Genomic DNA, 14,885 nt, shown 5'->3' on the forward strand with positions numbered 1-14,885 from the left:
GGTTGTGAGGATGACGGCATCGGGACCAACAGAAATCACCTGATAACTCAGAGTCCTGAGAGAGCAACTGAGGGGGGGGAGTTCCTCAGGGCAGTGTCCTCGGCCCAACCATCCTCAGCTGCTTCATCAATGACCTTCCCTCCAACATAAGGTCAGTAGTGGGGATGTTCGCTGATGACTGCACAGTGTTCAGTGCCATTCACAACTCCTCAGATAATGAAGCAGTCCATGCCCGCATGCAGCAAGACCTGGACAACATTCAGGCTTGGACTGATAAGTGGCAGGTAACATTCGTTTTTGCATCAGTGTGATTGGTGTTTCTCATTGCGGTCGATACTGTAGAAATGTAAAATGAGCAGACACGTGGCAGATGAAATTTAAAGCAGAGAAGTGTGAAGCGATTATTTTCTTTCAGAAGAATGAGGAGAGGCGATATAAACTAAAGGGTTGTAGGAACGGAGGTTCCTAACGAAAAGACTGAGTTCGACTCGGGCAATTAAAACAATGAGCTTTAATGGAACAAAACAGGTTTATACTGGAAACTGCTGGAATACATCGAATACAGGTCTGTTCTCTCTGAAGGCTCCACGAGGACTGCTGGGCTGGTCCGATGGCTGACGTCATGACGTCATCACGTTCTTCCCGCCATTGGGGGATCACGTGACGAACGGCATGATGTCATCACGTTAAAACCGTGCTGTAAAGGTAACTAGGCAGAGTACAGTTAAACAGTGTAATTAAAGGTACAGACACAGGCTATAACTACATTGCTGTTAAAGGAATTATGTACAACTGCTTTGAGTCCTTTGGTGGCTCCGCCACGTGCGCACCCCCAGAATTGTCTTTAACAGAAAAGGTGAGCCGAGGCGGAGGTCTGACCAGTCTGTCCGATCGACTTCGATAGACTGGCCGAGGAAGTTGAGGACCGGTGGTCGAGCTAGCAGGCGACTGTGGCTGGACAGGTGCGGTGGGTGTAGTCGAACTGGCAGGCGGCTGTGGTTGAACCGGCACGGCGGCTGCGGGCGGACGGCCACGTTTCGGTGGCTGAGCAATGACAACTGGGCTATCCAAGTCCAAATGAGCCGGCTTCAAGCGGTCCACCGAAATGTGATCTGGCTTCCCGCCGACGTCGACCGCAAAGGACTTGTCTCCTGGTTCGATGATTCGGAAGGGACCGGTGTAAGGAGGCTTGAGTGGGTCCCGGTGAGCATCATGCCGGATGAAAACGTACTCGGTGCTCTTCAGCTCGACCGGTACGTGAAAGTTCTGCAGGCTGTGGTTGGATGTAGGCACCGGGACGAAACACTTGGCCGCTTCCTGGTGGCTGACGAGCTGCTGGGAGGCAGACCATGACTCCGTGGGAGAAGGGAGAAAATCACCAGGAACTCGGAGTGGCTGGCCGTAAACAAGCTCTGCTGAAGAAGATTGCAGGTCATCCTTGGGCGCCGTGCGAAGACCTAACAGGACCCAAGGGAGTCTGTCCACCCAGCCCGCACCTTGAAGACTGGCCCGTAAAGCGGCTTTAAGCGACCTGTGGAATCGCTCGCACAGGCCGTTTGCCTGCGGATGATAGGCGGTGGTGCGATGCAGTTTGGCGCCGAGCCCCTGAGCTACAGCGTTCCACAGCTCCGAGGTAAATTGCGGCCCACGATCGGAGGAGATGTCGGCCGGCACTCTGAAATGAGCCACCCAACAGGAGATGAAGGCCCTAGCGACGTCCGCCGAGGTGGTGGAAACCAAAGGAATTGTCTCTGGCCACCTGGTGGTGCGGTCCACCACAGTGAGGAGATGAGTAAAACCACGGGAAGGCGGTAGTGGTCCCACAAGGTCCACATGTACGTGGTCGAAACGACGCTCCGGAACGACGAACGGCGCTACTGGTGCTTTGACATGCCGCTGGACCTTGGCCTTCTGGCAGACCACGCAGGTGTTGGCCCAGTCGCGGACATTCAGGTGCATACCCTTCCAGACAAACTTCGTCGACATTAGACGTTGTGAAGTCCGCATACCAGGGTGCGACAATCCGTGTATTGCGTCGAAAACCTTCCGGCGCCACGCGGCTGGCGCAATAGGTCGGGGAACGCCCATGGAGACGTCACAAAGGAGCGTGGTGCCCGCAGCCCGGAAGCTGACGTCGGCTGGTTGGAAACTCGACGGGACGGTTCTGTATGCTTGAACCTCTGGGTCCGAAATCTGATCCTCAGCCATGCGAGCGTAATCAATTCTCAGATGAACCGCCTGGACCGGCGCGTGGGAGAGGCAATCTGCCACCAGGTTGTCTTTACCAGACACATGTCGAACATCCGTAGTGAACTCCGAAATGAACGTCAGGTGACGTTGCTGACGAGCCGACCACGGTTCTGTGGTCTTTGACATGGCGAAGGTAAGCGGCTTGTGGTCGACAAAAGCCGTGAAGGGACGCCCTTCTAACAAAAACCTGAAATGGCGGACGGCCAGAGAAAGAGCCAACAGCTCCCGATCAAAGGTGCTGTATTTTTTTTCATTTTTTTTAAGCTGACGGCTGAAAAACGCCAGCGGTTGCCACGTGCCATTGACCCATTGCTCTTGTACGGCACCTATGGCGTAGTCGGACGCGTCCGTAGTGAGGGCGATGGTGGCGCCTGGAAGAGGGTGTGCCAACATGGTTGCATCAGCCAAGGCGGTCTTGCTGTTCCCGAATGTCTGGTCCATCTCGGCCGTCCAGCCGATTGGGTCTTTGCCAGATTTGCCCTTGAGGGCCTCGTACAAAGGTTGCATAAGTAGAGCTGCCTTGGGGATGAAGCGGTGGTAGAAATTTACCATCCCCAGGAACTCTTGGAGGGCCCTGACGGTCCGCGGGCGCGGGAAAGACGTGACAGCTTCCACCTTCGTTGCTAGGGGGACGGCGCCCTCCGAGGTGATGCGGTGTCCCAGAAAATCAATGATTTGCAGGCCAAACTGGCACTTGGCCGGGTTGATGATTAACCCATGCTGACTAAGGCGTGTGAAAAGGGTACGCAGATGCCCGATGTGCTCTTCCTCGCTAGCACTGGCGATGAGGATGTCATCGAGATAGACGAAAATGAACGGCAGATCACGGAGCACAGAGTCCATTAGTCACTGAAAAGCCTGTGCTGCGTTCTTTAAACCGAACGGCATTCGCAGGAACTCGAAAAGCCCAAACGGTGTGATCACAGCGGTTTTTGGAACATCCTGTGGATGAACGGGAACCTGGTGCTACCCACGGACGAGGTCGACCTTAGAGAAGATGGACTTTCCTGCCAAATGAGCTGAAAAATCTTGTATATGTGGGATCGGGTACCGATCGGGAGTAGTAGCTTCGTTCAGACGTCGGTAGTCGCCGCATGGCCGCTGCAGTGTATGTGCCTTTAAGAGCCCCATGTGTACTGTAGTGCCGGTAATGGCCACTCGGGCTATATAAGCCTGTATATTGTGTTGTATCAGTTAGTTCCCCTCCAGACTTTGTTTAGTAAACAACTGTGAAACCAACTCCTGTCTTCAGTGTCTCTATCAACACATGGACACAACAGCCGCCAGCCGCCACCAGGTTTCGGAACGATGTGGAGAGGCGAAGACCAGGGACTATTTGACCGTCAAATAATTCCCAGTCGCTCCATAGTGTCAAACTCTGCCTTCGCAGCTGCGAGCTTGCCGGGTTCCAGCCTTCGAGCCCGTGCATAAACCGGGGAGCCCGTCGTGGTGATATGGTGCTCCACCCCATGCTTTGTGACCGAGGAAGAGAAGGTGGGCCTGGTCAGCTCCGGGAACTCCCCGAGGAGATGAGTGAATCCATCCGACGATGGGTACGTGCAGGCAACAGACCACGACACGGCAGTGCTGCGGTGGCAGGGGATCGAATGGAAAGTGGCCGCGTTGATCAAGCGGCAGTGCCGGACATCTACGAGGAACCCGTTCGCACACAGAAAATCCGCCCCAGGATGGCCTGCGAGACCTTGGCCGTGACGAACTCCCAGCAGAAGCGCTGACCGCCGAAGCACAGTTGGACACGCCACTTCCCGAAGGTACGAATGGCCGCGCCATTAGCTGCCTCGAGGGGAAGGCCGTGGCCCCCAGTTTGGAGATCAAGCCTCGACGCAGGCAAGATACTACACTGCGAACCGGTGTCACAAAGAAAACGGCGACCCGATAGGGAGTCTGTGATGTAAAGAAGCTTCCCTGAAGATCCGATGGACATCGCAGCCACGGTGCGCCCTTTAGAACCGGTCCTCCTTCGCGAAAAACGCTGCGGGAGCTGATCTGTTTTTTTTGGGGGCGAAAAACTGCAGGGAGGGCGGCAGCGTCTGGCTTTCGTGCCAAAACGGGCGTGGTAGCAGCACCTGCCCGCCGCCTGAGGAGCTGGAGACGCGTCTGTGGGGGTTGGGTGCCTCGTGGCCGCGCAGCACTGTTGGGTTACCGTGAATATCTTATCCGCCTCTGCCGCGAGTTCAGCACAGTCTGTGATTGCAGAGCTGGCTAAGGCAGTTTGCACTGGTTCTGGAAGCTGGCAGAGGAACAATTCCTGAAAAAGGAAACATTCTGGCTCTGCACCCAAGAGCGTGAGCATTTGGCTCATGAGCTCGGAAGGTTTGGAGTCCCCGAGGCCGGGCATAGCGAGAAGTCTGCGAGCTCGCTCTGATTTCGAGAGGCCGAAGACCTGGAGCAACCGCGCCTTTAAGGTATTGTACTTGCCGTCATCCGGTGGGCTACCGAGGAGGCTGACGATCCGCGAGGCTGTGGTGCTGTCGAGGGCGGAGACCACATAGTAGTAATGGGTCGAATCCGCGACGATGTTCCAGATGGCAAATTGAGCTTCAGCCTGGATAAACCACGCGGCTGGTTGTTGCTCCCAGAATTGTGGCAGTTTCAGGGTCACGGCGTTCGTATCCATGATAAATATCTTCCACGAAAACCGATCGTAGAAGTCGGGGTCACAAAACAGGTTTAAACAGGAAACTGCTGGGATACATCGAATACAGGTCTGTTCTCTCTGAAGGCTCCACGAGGACTGCTGGGCTGGTCCGATGGCTGACGTCATGACGTCATCACGTTCTTCCCGCCATTGGGGGATCACGTGATGAACGGCATGATGTCATCACGTTAAAACCGCGCTGTAAAGGTAACTAGGCAGAGTACAGTTAAACAGTGTAATTAAAGGTACAGACATAGGCTATAACTACATTGCTGTTAAAGGAATTATGTACAACTGCTTTGAGTCCTTTGGTGTTTCCGCCACAGGGTATCATTTTAAAGGGGATGCAGGAACAGAGGGAACGTACACAAGTCGTTGATGGTGGCTAGGACAAGTTGAGAAGGGCTGTTGGAAAAAAGCACACGGGATCCTTGGCTTTATAAATCGAGGCATCGGCCGAGAAATTCGAGCAGGCTGGAAACCTGCCGGTACCGGCGCCTGGCGGGGCTAACGGCCGCCCGCCGAGAGAGCGCGGGCAGCACCGGTATAACATCGGCGGCGCAGAGAATTCGTGGTGTAACGTGCTTTTTCCGGCCCTCGGCTTGGCAGGAGGCCGAAGGTCCGCGTCCACGTCCCGTTGGCTGTGAAGGAGAACGGGGAGGAAAGGGACGAACCCATGGGCCGTGTACGGAACAGTTGCCACACTTTGTTACAGCAATATTCCCTGCCACAAAGTGTGGCAACCGGTGTTGCAGGCAAATTGTTTACGTGTTTGTGGGGTGTCTCGCACTTTGATCGGACTTCGGGTTTTATGGGGTTTGGAGGAGAAGGGGCGGGGGGAAGGTGTGGGTGTGCCCCAGGGCAAATTAATTCTCGGAAGTCTGTACCTCTCACAGTGCTGGAGAAGGCGTGCAGCATTTAGTGTTGTTGAAAGGGACCACAGGTCATTGTTTCTGACACTGAGCGAAGTCGGCCCATGCAATGCTGTCAAAGACTCTCCCCGATCACTTTACCCGCACATCTCATTCTAAAGGGAATAGAGACTAAGCCAAGCTCTTTATTTTAATTGCATCTTTCAATCTTCATGAAGCAGGACGAAAAAGATGTAGGACAGGAAGGATCAAATCCAGCACTTTGTAGTTTTTGAAACCATTACACTGTCGTCATAATTGCGTTGCTATGCTGAGGTCACTTTAGTCACTGGCTTAAGGGGGTCTGACATTGAGGGCTATTTACCGTTCCATGCTGAGGACAGAGCACTCGTAGCTGATAACTTCAACAATTGGGATTCACACTTCAGATTTCAGAGAGTGAAACACTGAACATCCATCCATAGGTGATTCCTAATCCAAACCTCAAGCTCACTCTTCCGGTCACCCAGAAGTAATCACCTGCAACATTCTGCATCTTCCCATTTGTCACACGTTCAGTATTACAATCTCAGGCAGGACAGTTTCAAATCGGCAAACCACCGGAAAAAATATTAAACCTTACCTACAAATCTCAAGGGTTAGCTCTCGAGACCTAGGCTTGCGATATATAAACACTGCCGCGTGGAGTTAAGGGGAAAAATTGGGTTGTTCTGCGCCTCCCGTTAGTGCCCCTGGGGGATGCTAATGGGCCCAAAGCCCCGAGCGCCTGGGCGCGACGCCGCTAACGCCTCCCGTGAAATTCAACGGGAGGTTAGCGGCGGCGGTAGCCGGTAGTGCCCCGCGGCGCTGCACCTCCGCCGATGACGTCATCGCCGTGCGCAGCACCCCGGTTGCAAACTTCGGCTGCGCCCCCTGACCTATTGCCGGACGATATGTCCGACAGGGTCGGGGGGCGTTTGTGCAGCCGCGGCGGCGCTACTTAAAGGGCAGGTGACAGGCGGTCATGTTTTTTCCGGCCGCCTGCCAGCACCTGCCCCCCTTCCCCTCTTTTATCCGGGGTGCCGGCCGCGATCGCTCAGCCCAGCACCCTGCTCCCCGGTGGTCTAGCAGGGCCCCAGTGCGCGCAGCGCTAGGGCCTTCCCCTTTAATCAGGGTAGGGAGGCCTGCGTGGCATTGTTGCACGTAGCGCCACGATATTCACCCAGGAAGGAGACGGAGTGCTTCCAGGCGCAGGGGCACTAACTTTTTCGGGGCGCTAAAAGTAGCTGGCACCCCAAAGGGGGCGCCACCGAATTTCCCCCCCAATATTCCTGGCTATCTTACATTTGTAAGTTGAAGTGTCCTCATGGCTGATTAGGCTGCTGAAGTGTTTTTAGCGGCTGTGTGATATCCGAGTAGTAAGGTCCGAAACTGAGAGAAGCGAGTTCTTAGGCAGAAAACGAAAACCCAACTGTTTATTACACGGTGTAGCAGAGAGACATCTCTTACAGGCTGCAAGCAAAACACAGTATTTCTAACTGCAGGAGCACCAAGATGGAGAATTCACCTTGACGACATGACCCATTACCTTAAACACTGGTGAATGTGATACCTTAATCTTTGGCTCCATCTGGTGGATAACTTAAACATTACATCCCAGATTACTATAGGCTGCACGCACAGGTGTGCTATAGAGAGGGCGGCAACAGGAACGGCGATATCCAAAATGGATGAGCGGGTGTCAACTCGGCATTGCACACCGATTGTTGTCACGCTCCGACCAATTACAATACGGCAGCGCTGTCAACCTGCCGAAAATGGCGGCTGGCAGCGGGCAGAAGTGCCATTTTGTCCCCCAAATCGGGCGGTAACGGTCGGCGCTGAACCCCCGCATTTCTAGGCCATAGAGTACAAAAGCAAGGAAGTTAGGCTAAACCTTTATAAAACACTGGTTAGGCCCCAGCCGGGGAATTGTGTCCAATTCTGGACACCACACTTTAGGAAGGGTGTCAAGGCCTTGGAGAGGGTGCGGAGGAGATTTACTGGAATGGTTCCAGGGATGAGGGACTTCAATTTCGTGGATAGACTGGAGAAACTGGGGTTGTTCTCCTTAGAGCTGAGAAGGTTAAGAGGAGATTTAATAGAGGTGTTCAAAATCATGAACTGCTTTGATAGAGTAAATAAGGAGAAACTGTCTCCACTGGCAGGAGGGTCGGTAACCAGAGGACACAGATTTACGGTAATTCACAAAAGAACCAGAGGGGAGATGAGGAGAATGTTTTTACGCAGCGAGTTGTTGTGATCTGGAATGCGCTGCCTGAAAGGGCGGTGGAAGCAGCGTCAATAGTAACTTTCAAAAGGAAATTGGATAAATACTTGAACAGGAAACATTTTCAGGGCTAGGGGGAAAAAGCAGGGAAGTGGGACTAATTGGAGAGCTCTATTAAAGAGCCAGTACAGGCACGATGGGCCGAATGGTCTTGTTCTCTGCTGTATCATTCTATGGGGGGAAAATTCATTAGCGACCATTTTGGGTCGCTAACATCTCCTGAGCGCTAAATTTAGTGCCCGGCGAAAAATAACACCGGCGATTGCTAACTTAAGATTTAGCGTCCCAAGAGGGAGGTGGCGCGCTAATTCAAGCGCTCCACTTTCTTCTTAGAACGCTAACCCCGAATATCTGGGCGGGGTGTTCTTCAGCGGTACGCACTGGGCCACGTAGCGCTGCCGCAAGGAAGGGCTCTTTTCCTCATTAAAGGGGAGGGCCCAAGCCCACAACTCTGCGGGGCCCTACCTGGACCACCAGCGGGGTGCCGTGCCAGCTCAAGAGGAGCGCCGGGCTGCCAGATCGCGACACGGACCCCGCGTTGAAAGACGCAACGGGTCACGACAAGTAAGTCGGCTGATTTTTTTTCCCACCGCCCGCCACCTCCCCTTTCGTTAGCTTCCCGTGAGCCTCCTGCCGCTCTGTTCCTGCCCCCGAATCGGTCGCTGTCATCGCCCGCCACAGATTGAGGGGGCGCGGGCCAATTTTGTAGGTGGGGCAAAAACGGGGTGCTGCGCACGGTGATGATGTCATCATCGTCTGCGCAGCGGAGCGTGGTGCTACCGGTTACCGCCGCCGCTAAACCCCCGCTGAATGTAGCGGGAGTCGTTGGTGGTGCTGCGCCCTGGCAAAAAGTAGTTTGCGCCCCGTTAGTGCCCTCTCAGAGGCGCTGATAGGAGGCGCAAATGCACCGAATTTCTAGCCCTATGAATCTATGGTCAAATAAGTATGTTTTAAGGAGTGTCTTAAAGGAAGAAATCTGTAGAGATGCGGAGAGGTTTAGGGAGGGAATTCCAGAGCTTGGGGCCTCGGCAGCCGAAGGCACTGACATCAGTGGCAGGGCGAAGGAAATCAGGGATGCACAAGAGGCCGGAATTGGAGGAGCGCAGAGATCTCGGAGGGTTGTGGGGTTGGAGGAGGTTACAGAGATGGGGAGGGGTGAGGCCATGGAGAAATTTGAACGAGAAAAATTTAAAAAACAGATGTAGATCCCTTTTTGCAGCTGTACATCTCAACCACCTCCACAGACACGCCTCCACAGATACATCACAGCCCACGACTCAGTACTGTCTACCCACCCTGTGGCCCCTAAGAACACAACACCGGCTGCCCACTCTTCAGGGAAGACCGGAAGGAGGCCCTAAAAGAAGCCCTCACAACTTTCACCTCCAGAGAGGGACAACTCACGCCCGTCACTCCACCAGGTCCCGCACAAGCTGGGAAGATTCCATCCAACCCTGGTTGACGGGTGCTGGCAGAGGAGCGAGGAACTGGGTGACAGGTGGAGGGAGGAGAGCAAAGCATTTCAGTTTTGTTTTGTGGAGTGTGCAGGACGTCATCAGCAGCCCTCTTAAGCCTTGCGGCAGCTTTCTTTCTGCGAGTAAGTACACTAAACATCTGATTGTTTCGTACGGTGATGATTTGGGATGAGGCAAAGTAACTGGTGTGATCTGTTGGCAGGGCGATGAGCTCATCCACCCATAAGGACAGGCAGCTGTTTGAGGTGAGTGACACTTTCACAGACTCTGGCAACTCATTAGCCTCTCCGCCATTCCATGTAAAACGATTGAACGGCCATCAAGGGTAAACTTCAGATTCATCTGTACAGTAACAATCCAGCAAACAGCAGCCAGTGTGGATTCAGAAGGAGAGTATTGTGTACAGTTTTGGTCTCTTTACCGAAGGAAGGATGTACTTGCCATAGAGGGAGTGCAACGAAGGTTCACCAGACTGGTTCCTGGGATGGGGGGATTGTCCCATGAGGAGAGATTGAGTAGACTAGGCCTATATTCTCTAGAGTTTAGAAGAATGAGAGGTGATCTCAATGAAAAATACAAAATTCTTGACAGGGTAGATGCAGGGAGGCTGTTTTCCCTGGCTGGGGAGTCTAGAACCAGGGGTCACAGTCTCAGAATAAGGGGTCGGCCATTTAGGACTGAGATGAGGAGAAATTTCTTCACTCAGAGGGTGGTGAATCTTTGGAATTCTCTACCCCAGAGGGCTGTGGAGGCTCAGTCGTTGAGTATATTCAAGACAGAGATCGATAGATTTTTCGACACTAAGGGAATCAAGAGATATGGGGATAGTGCAGGAAAGTGGAGATGAGGTCGAAGATCAGCCATGTAAAATAAAACAAAAAAGGTGACTCAACCGTGGCTAACAAGTAAATTAGGGATAGCATAAGATCCAAGGAGAGCACATATAAATTGGCTAGAAAAAGCAACAATCCTGAGGGTTGGGAGCAGTTTAAGAGTCAACAAAGGAGGACAAAGGGATTAATTAAGAAAGGGAAAATAGAATATGAGAGTAAGCTAGCAGGGAACATAAAAACTGACTGTAAAAGCTTTTATAGATATGTGAAGAGAAAGAGATTAGTGAAGTCAAGCGTAGGTCCCTTACCGTCAGAATCAGGGGAATTTATAATGGGAAACAAGGAAATGGCAGACCAACTAAATACATACTTTGGTTCTGTCTTCACAAAGGAGGACACAAATAACCTCCCAGAGATGCCGGGGAACATAGGGCCTGATGAAAGGGAGGAACTGAAAGAAATCAGTATTTGTAGGGAAATGGTGTTAGGAAAATTGATGGGACTGAAGGCCGATAAATCCCCAGGGCCTGATGGTCTACATCCCAAGGTACTTAAGGAAGTGGCCCTAGAGATAGTAGATGCATTGCTAGTCATCTTCCAGAACTCGATAGACTCTGGAACGGTACCCATGGATTGGAGGGTAGCCAATGTTACCCCACTATTCAAAAAAGGTGGTAGAGAAAGAGCGGGGAATTATAGACCGGTAAGCCTGACATCGGTAGTGGGGAAAATGCTAGAGTCTATTATAAAAGATGTAATAGCAGAGCACTTGGTAAGCAGTGACAGGATCGGACAAAGTCAACATGGATTTACAAAAGGTAAATAATGCTTGACTAATCTATTGGAATTTTTTGAGGGTGTAACTGGTAAAATAGATAAGGGAGAACCAGTGGATGTGGTGTATTTGGACTTTCAGAAGGCTTTCGATAAGGTCCCACACAAGAGATTAGCGTGCAAAATTAAGGCACATGGGATTGGGGGCAAGGTATTGACTTGGATAGAGAACTGGTTGGCGGACAGAAAGCAAAGAGTTGGAATAAACGGGTCATTTTCCGAGTGGCAGGCAGTGACTAGTGGGGTACCGCAAGGATCGGTCCTAGGACCCCAGCTGTTCACAATATATATTAATGATCTGGACGAGAGAATTGGATGTAATATCTCCAAATTTGCAGACGACACAAAGCTGGGTGGGAGGGTAAGCTGTGAGGAGGATGTCGTGAAACTCCAGTACGATTTGGACAGGTTGGGTGATTGGGCAGAAACATGGCAAATGCACTATAATGTGGATAAATGTGAGGTTATCCACTTTGGTGGCAAAAACAGGAAGGCAGATTATTATTTGAATGGCAATAGATTGGGAGAAGGGGAAGTGCAAAGAGACCTGTGTGTCCTTGTGCACCAGTCGCTGAAGGTAAGCATGCAGGTGCAGCAGGCGGTTAAGAAGGCAAATGGTATGTTGGCCTTCGTAGCAAGAGGGTTCGAGTACAGGAACAAGGATGTCTTGCTACAGTTGTACAGGGCCTTGGTGAGACCACACCTTGAGTATTGTGTGCAGTTTTGGTCACCTTACCTGAGGAAGGACGTTCTTGCCATGGAGGGAGTGCAGCGAAGATTCACCAGGCTGATACCTGGGATGGCAGGAATGACGTACGAGGAGAGATTGTGTCGATTGGGCTTATACTCACTGGAGTTTAGAAGATTGAGAGGGGATCTCATCGAAACCTATAAAATTCTGTCAGGTCTGGACAGACTAGATGCAGGAAGGATGTTTCTGATGGCCAGGGAGTCCAGAACCAGGGGTCATAGTCTAAGGATAAGGGGTAAGCCATTTAGGACTGAAATGAGGAATTTCTTCACCCAGAGAGTGGTGAACCTGTGGAATTCTCTGCCACAGAGGGCGGTGGAGGCCAGTTCATTAAATATATTCAAGAAAGAGTTGGATATATTTCTGGAGGCTAAAGGGATCAAGGGATATGGGGAGAAGGCAGGGACAGGGTACTGAATTTGGATGATCAGCCATGATCTCATTGAATGGCGGAGCAGGCTCGAAGGGCCGAATGGCCTACTCCTGCTCCTATCTTCTATGTTTCTATATCTTATTGAATGGTGGAGCAGGCTCGAGGGGCCGAATGGCTGACTCCTGCTCCTATGTCTTATCCTCCCTGACCAACAACCTGGACTTTTTTTGAGGAAGTGACACCCCAGCTGGACCTCAAGTATTTATCCAATTCCCTTTTGAAAGTTACAATTGAATCTTGTTCATGTCGCCTCTGGTTCTTTTGCCAGTCACCTTAAATCTGTCTCCTCTGGTTACCGACCCTTCTTCCACTGGAAACATAGAAGAAGATAGAAGCAGGAGTAGGCCATTCGACCCCTCGATCAGCCATTCAATGTTACCATGGCTGATCAAAACAGTTTCTCCTTATTTACTCTACCAAAACCTTTCATGATTTTGAACAGTCTGGAGAACAAACTTACACCACTACTCTCTGCTTTCTGTCCCTTAGCCAGTTTCTCCAGTCTCGCCACATAACTGAAGTCCCTCATCCCTGGAACCATTCTCGTAAATCTCCTCTGCACCCTCTCCAAGCCCTTGACATCCTTCCTAAAGTGTGGTGCCCAGAATTGAACATAATACTCCAGTTGAGGTCTAACCAGTGTTTTATAAAGGTTCATCATAACTTCCTTGCTTTTGTCCTCTATTCCTCTATTTATGAAGCCCAGGATCCCATTTGCCTTTTTAACAACCTTCTCAACTTGTCCTCCTATCTTCAAAGACTTGTGCATGTATACTCCCAGGCCTCTCTGTTCCTATACCCTTTAGTTTATATTGCCTCTCCTCATTCTTCCTACCAGAATGAATCACTTCATACTTCTCTGCATTAAATGTCATCTGCCATGTGTCTGCCCATTTCACCAGTCTGTCGATGTCCTCCTGAAGTCTGTTACTATCCTCCTCACTGTTTACTACAATTCTCAGTTTCACGTCATCTGCAAACTTTGAAACTGTGCCCGGTCTACCCAAGTCCAGGTCATTAATATACAGGAATCGCGCCCCAACCGTGGGGAATACGTCCCTGAAATACCCGTGGTTAGTAAAACCGCCGTTGGCAAATTCAGTATAAATGTGTATAAACACAATAAAAAAGAATATAAAAAGCATAAAAATCATGTTATTTACCTTATTCCTAAATTAAAAACCGTGGATATGTGAATTTCACTGCGAAAATTGTCGCGGAGAGGAAACCGTGTATACATGAAATCTGCGTATGGCAAAACGGGATTCCTGTATATCAAAAAGAGCAGTGGTCCTAACACCGACCCCTGGGGAACTGTATACCTCCTGCCAGTCTGAAAAACAACTGTTCACCACTCTCTGCTTTCTGTCATAGAATCATAGAAGTTTTCGGCACAGAAGGAGGCCATTCAGCCCATCGTGTCTGTGCTGGCCGAAAAAAGAGCTCTCCAGCCTAATCCCACTTCCCAGCTCCTGGTCCGTAGCCCTGCAGGTTACAGCACTTCAAGTGTATATCCAAGTACTTTTTAAATGTGATGAGGGTCTCTGCCTCTACCACCCTTTCAGGCAGTGAGTTCCAGACCCCCCACCACCCTCTGGGTGAAACAAAATTCTCAACTCCTCTCTAATCCTTCAACCAATTACTTTAAATCTATGCCCCCTGGTTATTGACCTCTCTGCTAAGGGAAATATCCACTCTATCCCTCATAATTTTATACACCTCAATTAAATTTCTCCTCAGCCTCCTCTGTTCCAAAGAAAACAACCCCAGCCTATCCAGTCTTTCCTCACAGCTAAAATTCTCCAGTCCTGGCAACATCCTCGTAAATCTCCTCTGTACCCTCTCTAGTGCAATCACATCCTTCCTGTAATGTGGTGACCAGAACTGTACGCAATATTCTAGCTATGGCCGAACTAGTGTTTTGTACAGTTCAAGCATAACCTCCCTGCTCTTATATTCTATGCCTCGGCTAATAAAGGAAAGCATCCCGTATGCCGCCTTAACCACCTGCAGCCTACATGCAGCCACTGCCCCATTAATCCCATGGGCTTCAATTTTGCTAACAAGTCTATTATGTGGTACTTTATCAAACACCTTTTGAAAGTCCATATACACAACATCCACCACACTCCCCTCATCAACCCTCTCCGTTACTTCATCAAAGAACTAATTCAAGTTAGTCAAATACGATTTGTCTTTAACAAATCCATGCTGACTTTCAGTTATTAACCCATATTTTTCCAAGTGCCAATTAATGTTGTCCTGGATGAATGCCCCGAACAGGTTTCCCCACCACCAACATGAGGCTGACTGGCCTGTAGTTGCCGGGTTTATCCCATCTCCCCTTTTTTGAACAAGGGTGTAACATTTGCAATCCTCCAGTCCTCTGACACTGCCCCAGTATCTAAGGAGGATTGGAAGATTGTGGCCAGAGCCTCGGCAATTTCCACCCTTACTTTCCTCAGTAACC

The 14,885-nt window shown here is 50.9% G+C and overlaps 1 protein-coding gene across 3 annotated transcripts in view; it reads left to right on the forward strand.

Moving 5' to 3' along the window:
• Window positions 1–14,885, forward strand: part of ppp1r36 (protein phosphatase 1 regulatory subunit 36) — a 66,458-nt gene that overhangs the window by 38,275 nt on the left and 13,298 nt on the right. For all 3 annotated transcript variants that reach the window (XM_086002579.1, XM_086002580.1, XM_086002581.1), the window contains one exon: window positions 9,767–9,809. In XM_086002579.1, coding sequence (XP_085858705.1) covers window positions 9,767–9,809 — 43 coding nt within the window. The remainder of the gene's footprint in view (window positions 1–9,766; window positions 9,810–14,885) is intronic.

Source organism: Somniosus microcephalus, chromosome 12 (assembly GCF_052327205.1).
Source record: "Somniosus microcephalus isolate GS21.2 chromosome 12, FLI_Smic_1.0, whole genome shotgun sequence".
Classification (NCBI taxonomy): Eukaryota; Metazoa; Chordata; class Chondrichthyes; order Squaliformes; family Somniosidae; genus Somniosus; species Somniosus microcephalus.